At 39.9% G+C, this 16,638-nt stretch overlaps 1 protein-coding gene across 3 annotated transcripts in view; it reads left to right on the top strand.

The window, feature by feature from the left end:
* The window catches only part of fbxo41 (F-box protein 41), a 59,835-nt gene that overhangs the window by 36,735 nt on the left and 6,462 nt on the right, over positions 1-16,638 (top strand). For 2 of the 3 annotated variants that reach the window (XM_034084283.2, XM_034084291.2), the window contains 9 exons: positions 2,382-2,455; positions 7,123-7,508; positions 13,693-13,931; positions 14,065-14,180; positions 14,694-14,846; positions 15,009-15,104; positions 15,227-15,345; positions 15,877-16,035; positions 16,162-16,277. In XM_034084283.2, coding sequence (XP_033940174.1) covers positions 2,382-2,455; positions 7,123-7,508; positions 13,693-13,931; positions 14,065-14,180; positions 14,694-14,846; positions 15,009-15,104; positions 15,227-15,345; positions 15,877-16,035; positions 16,162-16,277 — 1,458 coding nt within the window. The remainder of the gene's footprint in view (positions 1-2,381; positions 2,456-7,122; positions 7,509-13,692; positions 13,932-14,064; positions 14,181-14,693; positions 14,847-15,008; positions 15,105-15,226; positions 15,346-15,876; positions 16,036-16,161; positions 16,278-16,638) is intronic. The other variant, XM_034084301.2, reaches the window with a different exon arrangement.

Raw genomic sequence — 16,638 nt, 5'->3', positions numbered from 1 at the left:
CAAAATGGATATCATGCTGGTTTGATCAAGACTTAAAACTAGATTGAAACCATAAACTTATTTGAAAAATGTTTACTGAGGTAGGTAACAAAGAGAGAAGCATGGTCATTGAGTTGCAGCAGGGGGCTGGCCATTAGATCACATTGGCTTTATGTTACAGACCGAAAGAATCTCGCTAGATTTATTTTCAAAAGGGTCAAGGTGAAAATAGTGTTCATGAAGTTGTGGACTTTTAACAAAGAAGATAACAAGATCCAAGAAATAGAGAAGTGAGTTTGAGAAAAGCTTGGGTCACCAAATTACAGTTTTACTGTCTTTTGAATGTATTTGTTTCCATCTATATCTTGGAGATTTGTTCACATTCTGCCTTTACTGCAGGCTTCTTGGCCATGAGATAGTGTTTGCCTGTTTCCTCGATGGACCATTTTCAGTGGCACTAGGCCAGGTTCAGGCTGTGCGAGTAGAAGCAGAGGAACAGAGACAGGGAGAGCGAGAGAGAGGGAGGGAGTGACAGGGTTTGTGCACATTTTTCCTCTGTGGCACGTCCCCAGTCTGGTACACAGAGTTCCACCTGGCATTACTTCACACACACAAGTAAACACACTACACACTTCAATGCACAGGCAGCTTTAAATGGTGTATGAATTAGTCACTAGGAGGATTTTGCTCTCAGGCAAACAGAGAGAGCAAGAGTCAGGCTTTACACCCACAATCAAATACACCATTTCCACCTGCTTTCAGAGATACAACCAAATATCTGAGGTTGTAGGATGCTGAAGGTTTTTGTGTTGCTACTGTGAGGGTTTAACGGTCAGTGAATCTGTAATTTGAACATTGTAGTAAAAAGCAACAACCCTGGAGTACTACTTCTACCACAACTACTACTACTACTACTACTTCTACCACAACTTCTACTACTACTACTACTACTTCTACCACAACTTCTACTACTAGTACTACTTCTACCACAACTACTACTACTACTACTACTACTACTACTACTACTACTACTACTACTACTTCTACCACTACTTCTACTACTACTACTTCTACCACTACTTCTACTACTACTACTACTTCTACCACAACTACTACTACTACTACTTCTACTTCTACCACAACTTCTACTACTACTACTACTTCTACCACAACTACTACTACTACTACTACTACTACTACTACTACTACTACTACTACTACTACTACTACTACTACTACTACTACTTCTACCACAACTTCTACTACTACTACTACTTCTACTACTACTACTACTACTACTGCTGCTGCTGCTACTGCTACTAGAGTCAGACTGCCAGGAAGTTTCTTGAGGATATTCATAATCCCGAGTTGAGGACTCCAAATGATTCGTGTGACTGCCTGTTGCCTCAAAATTTGAAAAAGGCTTTCACAAAAATCCCTTCCTGTACTGCCACCTTCAGGAAAGAAAATGCATTTTTGGACACAAGATATAGATGTGGAATGACAGGATTTCTATGACATTTCTAAAAGATATTCACGGTACACAATTATGATTTATTTTGTTGTGAGCATCAACACTGGATTTCTATGACATTTGCTGTGAGGACTCCTCGTCCCCCTGAGCTTTCTAAAAGGGCCAAACTTGTATCATAAAAGATGAGAGATATAAAACAGATATGATATTTCCTCATTACACTAATGCCCCCTCAGAGAATGATCCCTTTCTTTTTTATGTTCATTTTATGAGCTTTTGTTTTTTGCCACCCTCAGGAGAGAAATCTCGATACACTTCTTCTTCCCTAACGTTTCCTCTGTGACTGATCATCAATAATTCCTGTTGGGAAATAGTTTGTCTATTAATGTCTTTGATTTGTGTCTGATGCTGTCACTCTTCAGTTGTAAAGTACTGAAGTGAGATCAAACTGCAATGTTGTAATGTCTGTAATGTGAAGTACGCTTAAGCTGTTTATTTCAGCTGTGATTATTTGTGAAATATCTAAGCTGTCAAATGTACAGAAGTGCCCCATGATTAAAGCATAATAGGATCCTCTTTGAAATAAATGAAAACGGTAAATAAAATCAGTGAGAATGTGTTAAGCAGCATTTATTATTTTAGCAAAGCTAACTCAGTGGGAGTTAATATGAAACGCTGTTTATCTCTTGCTTTAGTTTTAAGTGTATTGTTTTAATTATGTTTTAGAAATGTGTTAGACTTTATATGACATGAACTATGCCAATTAAAATTCTCTGAAATTCTCATGTAGGTTGAGTAAAAACAAAACGCTTTCTTAGGAATACCTATGAGGAATACATTTGAGCCAAGAGCATGCCTTAGAAAGCTTAGCGAAGCTGTTTTATTTGACTAAAATCACTCTTTTTCGTGCATGTTTTTGTCTCTCCAGAGAAACTCAAGCAACTCTGGAAGCACAAGAGGCATGTACCAAGTGTCGGAGCGACGTTCGTCTCCGAGCACGGGGTAAGTGAGCATATTCTACAGAAACACATGATTTCACATCTCTGAAACGTAACAAATTCACACCGCTGCTATTAGGAGGTTTGATGGTACGATAATGTAGACCCTTACAAGGAAACATTTCATTTTTTCAGGAAGACTTCCTGTTTGTCTATCATTCTGTTTGGATTGCTAGAAGTAGACACGGGGAAAAAGCAGGTTTTCTTGTCCAGCTTGAGATTTTGTGGCTCTCGGCTGACAATTAGGTTTGGTGCGCCTCCTCTTTCTTACCTCGGAGAGCTGCTGCAGTGAAACACAGTCTGTCAGTTGTGTGGAAATATAACAGAACCTCTGGAGCTGCAGAGCTTTTAAAGAACATCCACTGTGCTCGCTGCCTCTGGCCTTCGGTGAACAACTGTAGAAATGTTTGCAAGCATGGCATTTGCAGTCACAGTACCTCAGAAAAAATATAAAAACTATTAAAGTGCCGTTGTTACTACTTGTTTGACTTGTGGGATTTTAAAATACATTTAAAATATACAGAGATTATACTAATTTACATAATAAAAGATTAGGTTTCTGTAACATAGAAACACCATTGAGTGTGCTCCGAAAGCAGGTTCACAGTGTGGCTCCTCTTTAAAGTGAAATGATAAAATAAGTTTTACATTAATACATTTAGTATTTTAGGAGTTGATTTACACAAAAAAAGTTTCCATAATGTTAGGTTATAGTTGGTCCCGCCTCCTCCAAAGTTTGTATCATTGTATCTTGAACATCTTGTTCATAGGTCGATGGTTGGACTGAACAAGCAAATAGAAGATGTAACTCTGAGGCCTTTGTTGCTTTTTAATGAGAGGTTTAACCTGTTAAGTCCTGAGCCTGTTTTTCAGGTCTCAGGCTCGAAAATGACATTCCCAGAACTAATGACCATATCTTCCCTTCTAAAAGGGTTAAATTAATAATATTTTTTCTCAAAGCAAGGTTACATCTGTGAGTTGGAGGTAGAAGTGTCGGAATCAATATAGATGTTTTCATTTTAAAGTAAATTCAGATTGAAAAAAAATGTAAATTATAGTCAGTCCAAAAAAGAAAAAGTACTTATAGTGAAAACCACCCTTGCATGATGGGAATGTAGACTAAAAGCTTTAGGAATCCAAACTACAACATATAATAAGTACCCTGTATCAAGATTGATGCAAAGCAAGTGAAATGTGACCTTTTTAGAGGGATTTAGCAAAAAGAAAACACTTCTGGGGTCATTTGGGTGTATTTTCCATATCTCTGGCCCCCCTTGGTTGATTTTGATGATTGGCATCTCCTTTTAACCGCTAGAGCCAATGGAATCGAGGGGAACTCCCACATACACACACACATTACCAAATAAGGAGTGACAGTGACACGTAGCCAAAACCGGAAGCTGCGATAATTCTGGTGACTACCATTAGCAGCTAATTTTTATTCTCAGATTTTTACATAAAAATTAAATTATGGATAATAAATAATTTTTTGAAAGTGACAGACACATTGGATTAACCTATGGATTAACCCTCAGCAGCGTTTTTATCGTTTTAATGCCATTGAACACGACTTTTGATCAGAATAACAGCTAAGGTGAGACGATATCCCGTTTTGCTCCGTAATGCTACGTGTTGTGATGTCTGTGTTTGCTTCCCCTGTCCCGAGTTCTGATCGCTCAGTGATGATACTAATACCTATATAATCTGTGGAGTCTCAGCTTTAATCGGATATCTTGTATGTGCAGTTGCGATAAGTAATAAGGCTATCTTTTATCTTGAGTTCTGTGCCAAGTGCGTAATTCGCTCAGGGGTCATTTAGATGCTTCTTATGAGACTTGTGTTTTGTTTTGGTAAAAATGGTTCATATCGTCAGTTAACTGAGATTCTTCCCGTTAATCTGGTATGACACATTAATAGGTTTTTAAATATTAAGATGCCCTGAGACACAGTTTCATGAAAAAACACCTCGCAGCCCCCTCCACTGGGGGCTCTCGGGCTTAACAATTGTTTAAAATAAATGGTTAGTTCTACAATACTTTATTGATTCATTGCATGCAGTTTGCTTTATATTAAAATTAGACTGTCTCTTCTCCCTGCACGTTGTTTCACACTAAGTTGTCCACATTAAGATACTAATATGGAGTCTACTGTACGAAATTTAACACTGTGATACATCCTTGATTTAGCATTTGGAGTTTTCTAATTGAGGACATTAGAGGTGCAGGTTGGGTGTCTGTACTCGAGGTGTGACTGAAGTATTTCTGAGTCCCTGCTGGAGATCTCAGACACATGGCGGTGTCGCAAAGCTCTGACTAACACAACTGTCATCCCCAGTGGGTTTGTGAATGTGTTTCCTCTCATGACGTCACGCAGAACCAGGCCTTCCCCATTGAATCATTGATGGCACGACACACACACTCGTAACCTTCTGTGTTCTCGTTATTAACAGCTCTTCATCTTCGATAAAGGTCTTGATCTCAAGTGTGCAACATTTTTCATGATTTATCTACGTTGACCTCACCAGATATTTATTCATTTGTTGCATCTGTCAATTTCAACGTTTAACTTTATTTGCATTTAAAATAGATTAAAGAAAATAAAATGAATGTATTATGGCTTAAAGGTGGGGTATGTAATTTATTTCAGAAACACTTTTTGTTATATTCCATGGAATGCCCTTAAAATCCCGATAGCAATGAATACATTAAATGCTTTGACAATAAATCCATACAAAAATTCATCTGTGGAAGCCGTAGTACTGTAAAAAGCACGACCAATGGCCTACCTGCCTGTCAGCCTTCCATCTGTGCACAAACTTATCGTGCCCTCATTGGTCATGTGCGCGTTTGTGTGTGTTGGAGGAGGGGCTCTGTAAGGAAGTGGCAGATTTTTTCCGGTTGTGTATTACTATTTTCAAATTCTAGAGCACTCGAGCTGGTTTCTCCAACATTACCTACCCCACCTTTAATGTATGATAGTAATAAAGTTATGAAATGCACAGATCTCATCTTAATATAAACTTTCATCTTTAATTTTATGAGTCAGTTATGTTCAGACCATTCAACTCAGCATTGAAGCTGTGTCTAAACAACCTCTAATGATGCATCTCTGTCAGAATCAGGACATGACGTTAAAATGTTCACATGCAAAGTCAACACGTGATTTGATTTGCACATTCGGGATCAACACAAGTAAGATGACAGCCTAAAATCCTTATTAGCTTTTGCTAATCGTGAGCTTCTCATTATTTCATATCATTACTTCTTGCTATTGATTAAATGTTGTAAAACATTCAAGCTGTGTATCAGGTTACTGCTTTAAAACCAGCTCATCAAACTGTAATGCATCTCAGTTTGTCATTGACCCAGTTTAGATTGTTGAAACCATAAACACGTCGCTTTGTTACAGTTTTACTTCATTTTAAATTCACAAATTCATATTTGTGGCATAAAATGCATCCCATCTTCTGTGAATCCTTTTCCCCTGAAAGTACTGCTATGTGTTACCTGCAGTATCATTTGTGATTCTCTTTCATTTTGACTGCTAAAATGATGAATGCACAAGCTCCCACTCTTCTTATTATGCAGAGAGAAGGAGGAAGAAGATGCCCTACTTTTTCAGACTTCTCATTACTTGTATTGGCTCGGGTGTTATTTAAAGTAATATAGCATGTGTACAAAAGCTTCACCCATTCTACTTTATATCTTCTGAAATGCAGCTGTTTCTAGAGTGTCAAACGATCAATATCTGTGGTTTATTATGGTTTCAGAAGTGCATCCACTACTGTCAGATGAAATACCATAATATTGTTTTCCTCAGTGTACTGAAGGGAAGTCTCTACAGAAACGTACTATCAGAAGTATCAAATGAACAGCTCACACAATGGATTAGAGCGGGTGTGATGACGATGAGAGCGCATATTGTTTGTTTTCTGAATAACAAATATTATTAATAGACCCCGTCAAACACAACCTTTTTTCCTAATTGGGTTGTTAAAAGCAGGGATTGTGTTGCATCACAAACCGATGTTATTAAAGTTCAACTTTTGTAACATACTATTGTTTGATTGGAAGATCAATATATCTTTCTTTAATATAAAGCCACAGCTTAGCTTAGCATTAGTTAGCCTTGCCTTTGCTGCTTGGCACTGCCTTTTTAATCAATTGCATTCTGGACCATTTGTTGATATAACTGCACTGTAATCACCTCCTCATTCATCTTTTGTATTCTTTTTAGATTGTGTGTATCTTCTTTTTGCAAATATTTTTCTTAAGTTCCTCTTTATAATGCATTGTGTTTAACATGTTTAACTTCAGTCGTGGTAACATTTAAAAGTGTTTATAGTCTTAAAGGGAACGTCTTTAAGTCTTTGTGCTAAGCTAAACCACATGTTATAGCTCCTTATTTAAAAGATGACAGTTTGATCATTCTTCTAATCCAACCTCTGCATTAAGGCGTATAAACGCGTTTCCTTGAATGTCAAACTGTGCCTTTAAACATTGTTCGAAAGTCATTTTAATAACATATTACATTTATATTATATTCTGTTTTTGAGTCTCGTTATTTTGATTTCCAGAACACAGCTTTGCGTGTTATTGGATAATGCTTTGGACCATCACATGTCTGTGTCCTATTATTATTTATAGCACCCTTCCTTTAATTTCCCCACAGAGCATCGGGGCGGATCAAGTCTGTGTCCGGGGGCTCTGGGGGTTACGACAGTGACAGCGTGGAGATGCATCCCATGGAGGACTGCCCCGAGGCGCAGTACTACATGCAGTGCCGGCTGGGGGAGGCGGGCTACGATCGCTCCCCGGGATGTGGGGGGGGCGGGTCGAGGAACTGGGGTCTTCGTAAACAGGCGATCCAGAACTGGCAGCGGCGACCTTACAGGAACAGCACCGAGGGAGATGAGGGGGACATGTCGGACGTGGGCTCTCGGACCACTGAGTCTGAAATGGAGATGTGGGAACAAGACAGGAGAGCTGTGGCTGAAGTGCAGCAGTCGGCCCCCCCATATTCTCACCACAGCCGGACAGCGTATCGCTCCAACACAGGTAACACACACGTTATTCTTAGAAGTGTACACACTGACACTCTCTTTCTAAACTTACATCCGGACACATGGGAGCCAGGATTTCACAGAATAAAGGCTCTGTAAAGGATTCCCATGAGAGCAGGGACTGATTTGGATCTAGGTCACGTTGAGTCGCAGTCAGGCTGCTGGAGCTGTGTCACTGACCAACGCTCCTTCTACAAAGTTTGGATCAGACATGAGCTTATATGGTAAACATGGAGGAAAGAGGCCCTGCATCTGCTCCAGTGTGTAGACACAACAATGTAAACATTTCATGAAAAATGACTAAGACTCTGAGCTTTCACAAACACTGCCTGTCTTTTTTTCCAATTCACGAGTCTTAGGATGTGGCAGTCGTTGATACCCTTTTTCCCTAGTTTATTTTTATCAGAATGTCACCTGAGTTGATTGAAGGGTTATTCAGATCACCTGTAGCTCCTAATTAAGAACTGATAACAGCTTGGTGCATTCCCTATGTCGGCCAATCAGAGTGTGAGGTGGGGAATTCAACTGTAATGGCATTTTGATCCTTCCTTTACCAAATCCAAACCACCTATTTTCCAATCAAAATATGTGTTTATTTATTATTAAAGAGGCATGTTTTCATCATTAAAAATACTAATGTATTATAATTAAAGAGACATTTGTTAGTCATCAAATAGTTATTTATTCTAATTAAATAGAAATGTTTCAAACTCCAATCAAATCAAATGTATTTATATAGCCCAATGACTGAAATTACACATCCGTCCTAAGAACCTAGCATTATTCATTATTATTGAGTAGATATTTTTAACTGTGAAGACAGACTGAGTGAGAATTTGTTCTCCAAGTAAACTGAGTATTTCTTTTTGTGGTTGACTACACAGGATAGGGAATGTAGTGTGCTTTACATTCCTCATATTAATTTTGACTTGCTACAAGGACAATTAGTAACATCATCATCTATTGAGAAGGCCAGGCACTCTAATGTAGCATCTTGAGACCAAATTGCAGGTGCATCCATAGGAAAACTGAGAAAGTATTTAACATGTCGTTTGCTTGTGCCACAAACCTGAAACCCATAGAACAGTTGTACAAGAGAGCTATCAAGGTTTTTGACAGAAAGCCAAATTCATACCATCCTTGAAAAACACAATTTCTTGAGTTTTGACCATTTTAAGTCTTTTAAAAGTATGTGTTTTTTTTATAAATGTTCGCATGGACTGGCCCCCCCTCCCTTAGGGGAATTCATCCACAAAAACACACTGAACGCTGCACTAGGTCAGAAACCAGAGGAGACTGTGGAGTCCACCGTAGACGGACCACTTTTGGACAAAATGTCCTCTCCATTAAAGGCAGCTCATTCTGGAATAGCCTCCCAACTGAGATACGGGATTGTCCCACTCTCAATGGCTTCAAAGGTCAACTCAAAGAATGGTTGAGAAACAAACAGACGTGCACTCACCGCTAAATGCACTTTAACACAGGGGTATCTACTCTTGCACTTTATGCATCTCTTGTATAATCTCTTGCACTTAATATGTCGTTGCTGCTATGTGGTAAATACTTGTGTGTGCTGCTCTTGCTCTTTTGCATATCATGTATTTAGTTTTTGCTATGTTTACAAATGTCATGTTCTTCTTATATGTTGTATGTCAGAGACTATGGATGGAAATTAGCTCAAAGCTCAAATCCAGCATATTAACACTTGAAGCATTATTTGTCTAAAGTGTTCATTAAAGGTGGGGTAGGTAATTTTGGAGAAACCAGCTCGAGTGTGCTAGAATTTGAAAATACACAATCGGAAGAAATCTGCCACTTCCTTACAGAGACCCTCCTCCAACACACACAAACGCGCACATGACCAATGAGGGCACGAGATAAGTTTGTGCACAGGTGGAAGACTGACAGGCAGGTAGGCCATCCAGTTAGGCCATCCAGTTATTTCAGTACTACGGCTTCCACAGATGAAATGTTTTGATGTATTTTTTGTCAAAGCATTTAATATAATCATTGCTATCGGGATGTTAAGAGCATTCCATGGAATATAACAAAAAGTCTTTCTGAAGTGAATTACCTACCCCACCTTTAATGTGCATTGTCCCTATTCAAATAAACGATTAAATGAAAAAAAATTAAATGTCCAGCTTTGATTGGAATCAATTACAAGCTGCTACTAAATAAAACCAAAGGGAATGTATTTAATTAAAATAAACTCAGTATAGGGGGTATTAATCCTGCTAATTGGCATGTAACCTAATCGGATCCATCTTGACTTAAGTTCTTACAATTTGATTTAACCAGCTGAAATCCTTTTTTCATGAGGTGTTAACACTATTTGGTTTAACACAAGTATGAGCGCTGTTTGCTTGTGCACATTTCTTCTGATCCAGCACAGATTGTGCTTCTCTCTGTTAACTTCCGGCGCTGCCAAGCTCCTTGAACTCACTGCTGCTGCCCTCCATTTTTACTCACCTGCTGTCGGGCTTACTCTAAATACTAGGTGAACAGAGGCAGTCTGGGAAAATGGGCCAGAGCCCTATTACAAACTGGGATGCACTGCTATGACTGACTGCCCCATTAACTCAAAGGTTTTCTCACGAAACACTCAACATGTTTCTGGCATTCCTTCTCTCTGACGTAGATCTCCTTATCGGGAGAGTCTCTGCCAGGTTGTATCAGATGGTGTGTATCGACAAGCACACAGTTTCTTCTCAGCATGTAACACACAGCTCGGCTTTTTTAGTGCATTTGGCAGTCTTGAGCGTAGGTGGTGTGTGTGTGAGAGAGAAAGAAAGACAGAGTGAGAGTGTAAGGAATGGTTCAAAGCCTTGATGGTTTCTTCCAAGGCCAAAGATGAAATGAGTCATCTAGGAGCAATCTTGCTGGGAGGAATAAGACAAGCTCGGATTGGACACGCTGTATCAGCCAATAGATAGTAATAGAGAGAATGAAATGATGGAAAGGAAAAGAGGAATTATGTAATCTCATTTAGCGGTTTGTTGAAGGTTGGCGCCACCGTGTGACAGAATATCTTTGAACATTTTGTATGTGACATTCATTTCTTATAAAGGAAATTGGTCGACTGTAATAGGATTAAGATAATTCGATCCTTTTTCTAAATGTGCATTTTTGCATATAGCACTTTGAGCACATATAAATAACATGTATTATTATTATTTACATAATTAGATAATCTTGATTATAACCAAGTTTATTTGAGTTGCAATTGGTTTGTTTCGCAATCAACGATAACAAAGTGCTATACAAAAAAATATCAAAAAGTAAAGAAAAAAATTATACAGCAACAACCATATGAGGAACATTCCAATAAATGATAACCTTAAAAAAAAAAAGGTATTTCCCTTCCTTCAAAGACATCTTATAGAAATCGAACAAAAAACTAAAACATTTAATACATCTTGACAAACTTTTGAATCCAAGTCTAATGATGGTAAAGGATTTGTATATATACAGTGGGGCAAAAAAGTATTTAGTCAGCCACCAATTGTGCAAGTTCTCCCACTTAAAAAGATGAGAGGCCTGTAATTTTCATCCTAGGTATACTTCAACTATGAGAGACAAAAATGAGACAAAAATAAATCCAGAAAATCACATTGTCTGATTTTTAAAGAATTTATTTGCAAATTATGGTGGAAAATAAGTATTTGGTCAATAACAAACAAACAAGATTTCTGGCTCTCACAGACCTGTAACTTCTTCTTTTAGAGCCTCCTCTGTCCTCCATTCGTTAACTGTATTAATGGCACCGGTTTTAACTCGTTATCAGTATAAAAGACACCTGTCCACAACCTCAAACAGTCACACTCCAAACTCCACTATGGCCAAGACCAAAGAGCTGTCAAAGGACACCAGAAACACAATTGTAGACCTGCACCAGGCTGGGAAGACTGAATCTGCAATAGGTAAGCAGCTTGGTGTGAAGAAATCAACTGTGGGAGCAATTATTAGAAAATGGAAGACATACAAGACCACTGATAATCTCCCTCGATCTGGGGCTCCACGCAAGATCTCACCCCGTGGGGTCAAAATGATCACAAGAATGGTGAGCAAAAATCCCAGAACCACACGGGGGGACCCAGTCAATGACCTGCAGAGAGCTGGGACCAAAGTAACAAAGGCTACCATCAGTAACACACTACGCTGCCAGGGACTCAAATCCTGCAGTGCCAGACGTGTCCCCCTGCTTAAGCCAGTACATGTCCAGGCCCGTCTGAAGTTTGCTAGAGAGCATTTAGATCAGGGGTGGGGAACCTTTTTCCTCTCAAGGGCCATTTCAATGTTTTCAACATCCTCCGAGGGCCGTACAAATTATTGACCTCTGCTTAAAAATACTAAAATCACAGCCCACTCATTTCACCTTTCTTTCATGCTGTGCAAAGAAAAAGCAACCTCTTAATCCAGATATCTTGCCATGACTCACGCACGGTTGTGGCATGACCACCAAAACAGAAAGCTATGGACACAAGATGTGTGCAAAATGTATTTAGACTCCTATCCATGTGAGCATGATTTAAATTGGTGGGACCTAACCTCCTCTAGGGGGGTCCGGGGGGCATGCTCCCCCCGGAAGATTTTTTTTAAATGTTGAAGTTAAAAGCATAAATCTCGTGCACTTTGAGAGCAACATTAGTAGATCTATGGATACATCTCTCAATACCCATATGAAACAGAACTGTAAACAGATTTTCTTTTTCTTTATGGATATTTTACAAATCACTCCCCTTTCAAACTGTATTCTTGTTTATTAATAACAACTTTTTTTTACTGTCATATAGTATTTTATACCTGTTTACTTTATTCTCTTATTTGTTTTATAACTATAATGATCATATAAAGATGTGCCTTTACCTCACTGGTTGTAGAAAAAGCTTCTTATATTCGTTAGCATAGCTAGCTAACCAGATGCTAATAACAACAACGTTATTGACTGTACGATCAGTATGACAGATCGCCACTGGGCTTACAACTAAGACACAGCCACGCAAAAACTGCAGCATGTGTACGGCTCCTTATGGGTACTGCAATTTTTGGAAGTGCCGGAGCGGAGCTGCGTTCTGGTGCTCCCCGTCAGAACTACACCCCTGTCAGACGAGACATATACCACGTGACGGCAGGTTAGGCTTGTGTTGTGTTCAAGGACCCTGACCTTGGCCAGGAAAAACAGGCACTCTCTTGTTTAATTATTTTGCGGTCTAGATTTCTTTATTTTTTTTTATTTTTTGCGTGTGTTTATAAATTACCTCGAGGGCCACACGAAATGGTCTCGCGGGCCGTATATGCCCCGGGGGCCGGAGGTTCCCCACCCCTGATTTAGATGATCCAGAAGAGGATTGGGAGAATGTCATATGGTCAGATGAAACCAAAATAGAACTTTTTGGTAAAAACTCAACTAGACGTGTTTGGAGGAGAAAGAATGCTGAGTTGCATCTAAAGAACACCATACCTACTGTGAAACATGGGGGTGGAAACATCATGCTTTGGGGCTGTTTTTCTGCAAACGGACCAGGACGACTGATCCGTGTAAAGGAAAGAATGAATGGGGCCATGTATCGTGAGATTTTGAGTGAACAACCTCCTTCCATCAGCAAGGGCATTGAAGATGAAACGTGGCTGGGTCTTTCAGCATGACAATGTTCCCAAACACACCGCCCGGGCAACGAAGGAGTGGCTTCGTAAGAAGCATTTCAAGGTCCTGGAGTGGCCTAGCCAGTCTCCAGATCTCAACCCCATAGAAAATCTTTGGAGGGAGTTGAAAGTCCGTGTTGCCCAGCGACAGCCCCAAAACATCACAGCTCTAGAGGAGATCTGCATGGAGGAATGGGCCAAAATACCAGCAACGGTGTGTGAAAACCTTGTGAAGACTTACAGAAAACGTTTGACCTCTGTCATTGCCAACAAAGGGTATATAACAAAGTATTGAGATAAACTTTTGTTATTGACCAATTACTTATTTTCCACCATAATTTGCAAATAAATTCTTTAAAAATCAGACAGTGATTTTCTGGATTTTTTTTCTCATTTTGTCTCTCATACTTGAGGTATACCTAGGATGAAAATTACAGGCCTCTCATCTTTTTAAGTGGGAAAACTTGCACAATTGGTGGCTGACTAAATACTTTTTTGCCCCACTGTATATTTCTGTCTTTTTCTCCCCACAGGTCGGTCCGATGGGGTCTACAACAAGCCTTGCCGCCATGAAAAGAGCCCGTCCAAATCCAACGAGGTGATCAGTCCAGAGATCCTGAAGATGCGTGCAGCTCTCTTCTGCATCTTCACCTACCTGGACACTAAGACCTTGCTGAGAGCTGCGGAGGTCTGCAGGGACTGGAAGTTTGTGGCCCGGCACCCGGCCGTGTGGACCAGAGTGCTGCTGGAGAACGCCCGCATCTCTTCCAAGGTGCATAGTGATTATATAGATACTGTGTCCAGTCTATCAGTAGCTTTATCAAAGCAGCACCATGATTATAACTTTACTGTTTTAGCTGTGCCTTGTAAAGATGTATTGACTGATCTTCATGTTTCTGCTTCAGTTTCTGAGCACAATGTCTCAGTGGTGCACTCAGACGCACTCCCTCATCCTGCAAAACCTCAAACCAAGACAGCGAGGCAAGAAGGAAACCAAGGAGGAATACCTCAAAAGCACACGGTGAGACACAGAAATATACAGGAAGTGACATCTGCTCACACTTTACAATAGAATACCAAGTCACTGTGGGGGACTTATTACTACATTCAGTATTATTTTAGCTTTGAGAAGCACATTCATGGATAACTATTGAAGTAAGTGACATACTCAATGACTCCTCCAACAATGATTGATGAGAGGAAGACACCAAGAGGAACATGAGTGATTAAATGCTGATGTTCTTGGGCTGGTTGATAAGGATAAGCATGTAAAAAAAGTTTGCATTTCCTGAAAGAAGGCAGGAAGACATTTTATATGAGTGGCTAACTGTTTTGTGTGAATGTACAGCTTAAATCTGCATCCATAACGCATATAAGCTGCTTCCTTCCTGCTTATATTGCATCATACACTGGAGGAATATTTTATCTTGTGCTATAAATGGTAAAAGTGCTGTTCTGAAGGCCAGGAGAATTACTCTCGCTGCTCTGTCTGTCTGTCTTTTTCTGTTGACCTTCCCCCACGTTTCCATCTAAGTGGCTGTCTGGAGGAAGGTCTGGAGGCGTTGTTAAAGGCCACAGGAAGTAACCTTCTGATACTGAAGATTTCACACTGCCCCAACCTGCTGACCGACCGCTCCCTCTGGCTGGCCAGCTGCTACTGCCGGGCCCTGCAGGCGGTGACCTACAGGTAACCAGGACGACCAGGTCCCCCCCGCACACATATCACAGTGGTGCCTGAGTTACGTTACTTTAACAAGTCTATGAGTTTTGACTAAGGTTTGTGCTGTACAGATAAAGTGTCATATATATGCAAAACAAACACAAACTTTGGTCACATATTTTGCTCCAGAAGTGCTACGGATCCAGTTGGCCAGGAGGTGATCTGGGCTCTCGGAGCAGGTTGCAGAGACATCATCTCCCTACAGGTGGCGCCACTACACCCATGGTAATTAACAGAGCAAAAAAATCGACCTCTTATGATCAATACAGATACGTTCTATTATTTAATGACATAAGTATTTTTAAATGACTGAACATGGACATATATATGTATTTTGTCCCTTCTAGCCAGCAACCCGCCCGTTTCAGTAACCGCTGCCTGCAGACGATTGGCAGATGTTGGCCGCACCTCCGAGCTCTCGGTGTGGGCGGGGCTGGATGTGGCATTCAGGGGCTGGCCTCGCTAGGTAAATATGATTTGGCTTGTTCTCAACTGTGTTCTTATAATCATGAATCACATTGTCATTGTAATTGAAAGCATGAGCCAATCGAACATAATTGTCATGGAATAAAGTCAAGAATATCCAAACAAAAGTCTTAATCGGGTGGAGCACCGGCCTCCAATTGTAGGGAAAAAATACACAACATTTTTTTTCTGAAGTGGTTGTTCCTCTACTGTAGGTAAACCAAACAGTTAATTTTGAAGCGTCAGTCATGGATATAAAATAACACAGAAAAAATGTAAGGGATGCCATTACTCACTTAGTGTTAGTTATTATTATTTATTTTAAATGTACAAAGGTAATTCTGTTCTTACCTATGAACAAATCCAGAATTATTTTATTTATGAATATTAGAATCTCCATTAAAACTGCATAAGAACAGTTTGGGATAATGCTCAATATGTATTTCAAGCAGATTTGGTTAAACAAGCCCCTATGCACTACTGTTACCTCCCCTGTTTTCCGCATCACTACATTTCCCCCCACCTCCACCAGCGAGGAACTGCATGCGCCTGCAGGTGCTGGAGTTGGATCATGTGAGTGAGATCAACCAGGAGGTGGCAGCAGAGGTCTGCAGAGAAGGCCTGAAGGGTCTGGAGATGCTGGTGCTCTCCTCCACCCCTGTCACTCCCAAAGCCCTGCTCCACTTCAACAGTGAGTTTAAATTCTGCTGTATTCCTTTACTGTGTAAAATCCAGATGTAAACAATATTAAACAGATAACTGTGATATCGACACCCTGCTAATGAATGCTCTTTAAATCCTCCTTCTACTCCTGCAGGTGTTTGCCGTAACCTGAAGTCCATCGTGGTTCAGATTGGAATTGAAGACTACTTTGAAGACCCCAACAGCCCTGAAGCTAGGAAACTGTTTGATGAGATGGTTAACAAGCTGCAGGTAACAGCCATACCCCCCACTACTAACTAGAATATTATTTTGAAATATATATTTTGAAATGTATCATTCTGCAATATGAGTACATTTACTTAAGAGACAATTCTAATTCACCACTTTTAATTGTACTTTTGTTGTATTTTTGGGGAAAAAGTCCTTAAGTGTCCGTGAAGAAAAATGTTTCCAAGTTGTGAGTTTTGTCCTAAATTCCAAATTGTGCTCAACATTCAGTTTTCCAATGAGTTGTAAGTCCATAAATATATGATATTTTGTGTGCACATTTCGCCTTAAAGCACAAATAAACTGTAACTACACCGTTGAGCGCAGTGTTGACTAACAGGCAGGTTAGCTCTGTTCTACACCT

The sequence above is a fragment of the Pseudochaenichthys georgianus genome, chromosome 1 (assembly GCF_902827115.2).
Source record: "Pseudochaenichthys georgianus chromosome 1, fPseGeo1.2, whole genome shotgun sequence".
Classification (NCBI taxonomy): Eukaryota; Metazoa; Chordata; class Actinopteri; order Perciformes; family Channichthyidae; genus Pseudochaenichthys; species Pseudochaenichthys georgianus.
The sequence above is the reverse complement of the archived record's forward strand: the minus strand, read 5'-3'. Positions and strand labels throughout refer to the sequence as shown.